Source organism: Lycium barbarum, chromosome 1 (assembly GCF_019175385.1).
Source record: "Lycium barbarum isolate Lr01 chromosome 1, ASM1917538v2, whole genome shotgun sequence".
NCBI lineage: Eukaryota > Viridiplantae > Streptophyta > Magnoliopsida > Solanales > Solanaceae > Lycium > Lycium barbarum.
This window is the reverse complement of record NC_083337.1, coordinates 9017470-9023469: the sequence shown is the minus strand read 5'-3', so window position 1 is coordinate 9023469 and position 6000 is coordinate 9017470. Positions and strand designations below refer to the sequence as shown.

General features: G+C 35.4%; 1 protein-coding gene and 1 long non-coding RNA gene across 2 annotated transcripts; both read right to left on the bottom strand.

Moving 5' to 3' along the window:
* Positions 1-1352: 1352 nt before the first annotated feature.
* Positions 1353-4358, bottom strand: LOC132627121 (uncharacterized). Its single transcript, XR_009577789.1, has 3 exons — positions 3931-4358; positions 2937-2987; positions 1353-1860 (listed from the first exon to the last, which is right to left on the bottom strand). It is a non-coding gene; the product is annotated as an uncharacterized LOC132627121 (long non-coding RNA).
* Positions 4359-4875: 517 nt separating this feature from the next.
* On the bottom strand, positions 4876-5869 carry LOC132627065 (protein DMP4-like). Its single transcript, XM_060342180.1, has one exon. The coding sequence runs from the start codon at positions 5776-5778 to the stop codon at positions 5080-5082; it is 699 nt and encodes a 232-aa protein (XP_060198163.1). The 5' UTR covers positions 5779-5869; the 3' UTR covers positions 4876-5079.
* Positions 5870-6000: the final 131 nt, after the last annotated feature.

The following is a 6000-nucleotide window of genomic DNA, read 5'->3' as shown; positions in this document are numbered from 1 at the left end:
TTTTTTAAAATATATTTTTTATATTTTTAAAAAATAATATATTTTTTTTGCTCAAAGGCTGAAAAATTACCTTAAATTTTTGTGTATGAAATGTGTATGTGTAAGCAAAAATTTTAATATAATTTTCATACACAAAATTGTGAGCGAAAACTTTAAGCCTTGAATATTGTATAAAAGTTGTTACAGTGTTGTTGTAGTTGTATTAATTTTTCAGAAACCTAATATGAACTTTATATACGAAAAATGTGAATGAAATTCTAAGTCTTGAGCGCGAAATATACACATTTCATATCATTCTCGTACATAAAATTTTGAGCGTAATGTTTAAGCCTTGATCGAGATATGCACATTTCATACGTTCTTCATACATAAAATTTGAGCGAACTTTTTAAGTCTTGACCAAGATATATACATTTCATACACAAAAATTTGAGCGATTATTTTAAGTCTTAAATATTGTATCAAAGTTGTATACAGTGTTGTTGTAGTTTTATTAATTTTATAGAAATCTAACATGAACTTTATACATGAAAATGTGAGCGAAATTTTAAGGCTTGAGCGAGATACAAATTTCATATTGTTTTCATTCACACAATTTTGAGTGTATTTTTTAAGCCTTGAACGAGATATACACATTTCATACATTTTTCATACACTAAATTTTGAACGAACTTTTTAAGCTTGATCGAGATATACGCATTTCATACAACTTTCGCATATAAATTTTTGAAGGAAAAAATATTTTTAAAAAATAGCAAAAAAAAACATGTTTTGTATAGGGTTTGTAATGTTATGTTTTATAAAGATAAAACTATCGTCACGTTTCATAAATATTTCTTCTTAAGATGTATATATACGTAGTTATCCCTAAAGATAATAATTCAGGAATAAAATATGAAATTATTTTGTCTTGCATTTGGTTATGACTATCCTACCATTTGTACTATAGTGATGAAATTAGTTATCGCATATAGAAGGTAGGATAACTAATCGAATGAAATAGGATATTCTAGTTTATGCCATCCCACCAACCAAACTGACTCCTAAGGTTGGAGTGACTCAAACAACCTATCAACCATACACAGTGGCGGAGCCACACTATACTGAGGGTGTTCATCTGAACCCCCTCGGCAGAAAAAAACACTGTTTTTATAAGGTTAAAATTATTTTTTATGTATATATAGTAGATGTTGAACCCCCTTAGGCTTCTTCGTATGTTTACTTTTTTATATTTTGAACCCCTCGGCGGAAATCCTAACTCCGCTACTGACCATACAATGTTAAGAATGAAACATCTTGCTCCATATATTTAATTATTACCATAGTTATTGTCACGACCCAACCCCCATAGGCCGTGACTAGTGCCCGATCTGAGCACCCGAACACATCTATCAAATGCTATCTCAAATTTTATCAAACGCATTCAAGTATATAGCGGAAGCCGACAAGGCTATATTTCAAAGTTAGATAATTTCCAGAAAAATTTCGGCAGAGTTTCCTTTGTTTTACAGGCTATCCAAAATAACCCTGCGCACAGAAAATACCAACAAAAGACCACACCGGGCCAACGAAGCAACATTTAAACATATGCGGACCGGCCGCCGCGGCGAATGAGATCGCCCAAACACAACATACACACGCAACTGTACAGAAAGACCCCAACCCACAAACATGTCCACAGACCTCTAAACAGACCGACAGAATCATATGACGGGACAGGGCCCCGCCGTACCCATGAACGAGAATATATATATACAGTAGTGACAGACTATACCAAAAGATGGGCTCTGGATAAGAGAGCGCTCCAAAATAGGAGAATAAGATCCTAAGCGGACGGATCAGCAAACCTGTCGTCGGTACCTGCGCGGCATGAAAACGCAGCCCCCGAAGAAAGGGGGTCAGTACGAAATATGTACTGAATATGCAAAGCCTGAATTACAGAAACAAAATCATAACTGGTACAGAACGTACAGAAAGTAAATAGAAAACCCAAAGTATCAGATATATATTTTCAAAACATGCAGAGTGTGTACAGAAACATATGTCACATCAAATCCGGCCCCTGCCAAGGGACTCGGCAGACAGAACGTGGCCACCCTCCCGACGCTGGTGCCACAACACAGAAGAATCAGAACAGGGGCATAACCCCGTAACATAATATGTCATATCAGATGGCCATAGCAAATCATATCAGAACAAGCGTACATGGCACAACATACTCCACAAACCCATGTACGCGTATACCTGCCCCCTCACATCGAGGCACGGCGAACAATGCAAAGGATCACGCTTGACAACATATCCTGGCCCGGGCTCAGTGGGGGAAACATTGAGGCATCCACGAACGGAGTAGTGAGAAACTAAATGCACTAAAAATACCATATATATATTTCCAGAGACTCAATGAGGCATATCGAATGTCAAATCAAATCAATGAAATCGGACGGAAACATAGTAAGTAAATTTAGATGTCATAACGGGTTACGGAGGCATAATCTATCCGAGATCGTTTTCAAGATTCAAAACAATTTATAAGACTTAATGAAATATTTAAAATAATTTTTATTTAGTAGATAAAGGAGTAGTTAGAGTATCTCTAACGAAAACGCTCGAAGACAAGTCATAGACACATAAAGGGTAAAATTGGAAATAGTGGGCCCACCTCGGAACCAATGAAGCGGTGGGCTCAAATTACGTATTTTTAAGCTTATGGGGTCACCTACAAAGGTTCTAGGACATTCCATAACTTCGTAAGCAATTTGGAAAAAAATTTCATAATTTTTCATCAAAGCATACTTAAGGAATTCAATTCTATTGAATGAAAAAGCGACGATTTCAAACGCGGATTCCGATGGACAGAATATTCCCCGAGGCGTAAATCCAAGCCTAGTACATCTAGGACATGCCAAGAGAAGAATCGGGATAGCTTTACATACCTTTCTTGCCCTTTACGCTTGCCAAAACTCAAATCCCGTTTCGTCCAAAACCTACAAATGGTCACATTTACCAATTTACTATTCATAAGACTTAAAATTTCAACCTTAACCAATTCTTGTCTATAAAAATTTGAGCAGCATCTCCCCTATATATATATCATCCCCGAGGTTAAAACTCGGCTAAAACAACAACAACCATACCAACAACAATATATACAACATCAATAATCGTCTAGGAACGCATTCTAGCGTAAATAGTCTTATTTTCCAAATAATGCGACAATTCCAAATCCAACTTTGCACTTACAACCCGATATCAATATTTTCATATTCACATACTAATATAAGACCATTCAAACATAAACCAAAAGTATTCCAAGCTATATATTCAATATTCAACAATTCCATCAACTTCCATATTCAATCCAAAATTCTTATATATGCAACAAAACCATTCCAACACATTTTCTACTTACTAATTCATCTCCAACAACAATATACACTTTAACAACTTCATTATCTTAATATCATAAAATCACATTAATGTGTCATAATTCTCTACATTCCATTTTCATGTCAACTTCACTCATATAATCTTCCTTTGCATTGTGAAGATCACAATAACACAACTAACATGTTAAACAAAATAAATCCAACATTATCTCAACAACATATACCACACGGCCAACATGGCTTCTTTCCAATTTCATCCAATTTTCATTCAACTTCCATAATTTCATAAAAACTACATTAAAATCACATAATTTCCTATAACCATTTTCAACAATTTTCCATACCAACTTGAACCATTTCCTTCCATTTCCATTACAAGGCTTCAACAACACAATTAACATAACAAATAAAATTGGTTCATCCTTCTACACACATACATACCCACTTTGCAAACTTCCATATTTCCATAATTTCCACTCATTTCTACATACTACAACATAAACAAACCTTCATAACATAAGAAAAAGGAATTGATTCTTACCTTTTTCTACAAATTTCTTCACTTGAACAAGTTGTCAACTTGAAGAAATAAGTGCTCCTTCTTCCAAAACAACTACACCAAGTTGTAAAGGACCCTTAATTGAGTAGGAAAACCACAAGCTAATAATTTTTGGAGGAAGATTTTGAGGACCTAATTTTCCAAGGACTTGGCCGTGTGGTCCTTCAAGTTTTTGCTCTTCTTTTTCTCTCAATTTTGTTCTTGAAGATTCTTGAAAATGAAAGAATTGTGGTCTAATGTCTCATTTAATACATGGATTAATGAATTACCATGGGCTTGGGCCATATGGCCGGCCACCCCTCTTTTGGGCCTAAATTTTCTCCCCTTTTATCTTTTTTTTTTTGGGCCAACCCGGTTGGTCACGAGTTGGGCCTAGCCCACTGACCTTTCGACCTTAAAACGTCCATATCTCCTTGTACCGACGTCATCTGGGAACCCACGACCTATGGTTGGAAAGATAATTCAATTATCTACAACTTTTAATTCTTGGTATTTTTCCAAATTCCAAACATATAATACCGTTTTTGCCCCCCCAAAGTCAGGTCACCCGAAAACGTTTTCTTAAAAATATTCGTTTGGAGGACTTCCACTTTGATTTGGCCCAAGGGTCCTTCTTGAGTTGTGTTTAACTTCACATATGTGATTCATATAATTTGTCACATGTCCCAAAAAAAAATCTTGACGTGTGGGCCCCACCTCAGCTTACAAATAATCCGACGTTCAAAAATACGGGATGTAACAGTTATAGTTGTGATAACTGGTTAGTTATAATTTTATTCAAGCAAGCAGTTACTAGTTATCATACAAAAGTCATCTACAGCTCCATATTTTAAGCATGGCCAAGTTACAATAAGTGATGATAAAAAACAAAAATAACAGTCAATTTTTCATTCAAAAAAACAAAAGCAGAATAATGAATACATGCACCAAGTCATTCAAACACTACTAAAAAACGTGAAACTTTTGATGGAATTTTCCGACGAAATCTGTGGGATAATGGCTTGTGACTTTTTGTGGTAAATATCATAATTCTCGCAGCATTCCGATGGAAGCATCCGCCGGAAATTCATGTTTTTTATAGTGGTGAGACATGCAAGTTGGGATCGACTATATAAATCCTCACTAACTACACTAATTAGAGGTGAGTGGAAAGCCAATTCCGTGGCGCTTTGTGGGAAACACAACAAAAAACATACTACAAATGACCCCAATTGCAACTGGCAAAGCAGTAAGCAACTCCTCTGTTTGATCAGAAGGTTTTGGATAAAAGCAATTCACCACATTCTGATCAAACAAAGCAACAGCAGCAAACACCAATACTGACATAAAACCATGCAAGAAATCAATAAATTTCAGCTTGTATTTCTTTGCAATTTGATGTGGAATTCTTGCTGATCCATCAATTATCCACAACCCTCGTATCGTCGCTAATCCATAACAAATTTTTCCTTTCTTGTCTGTGAAACTATCTGTGAAGCTCAATATGAAACATGATAGTCCACATACTCCAACAAGTGCAATAGTTAAAAGTTGACTTATTTTGTCACAATGGCCTTGATTTGTGAATATTGGTGACAAAAGTTGAAAGGCAAGGACAGAACCAGTAGGGAGAAGATTGGCTAAGTGGGCTGTGCTTTGAAATGTTTGAGTAATTGCCTTTTGTATAAGATTTTTTTCTACTTCTGGCAGGGTTAAATTTTCTTCTAAGAGGGGAGATTTCCTTTCTTGATCAAGATTTTGGGATGTTTCTTCTTCTACTTTGATCTCCATATCCTCACTTTTTTTCAAGTTTGTGTTAGAATTATTGTTGTGTGTCAATTCAAGATGCATTTATAAGTGAAGGAAAGGATTGATTTCTTAGACCATGCATCACCAATTTTCAATTTATCAAAAATTCATAAAACTTACTTTGTAACAGAAAAGTACATCTGCCACTTTAGCAACTCACCTTGCATAATATCCACGTTGAACAATTTCTTTAAAAAACTCATTTTCTTACCCCCATTTAAAATAAATAACTCATGATGTGCCACGTGGTGAAAGACCTCAGGT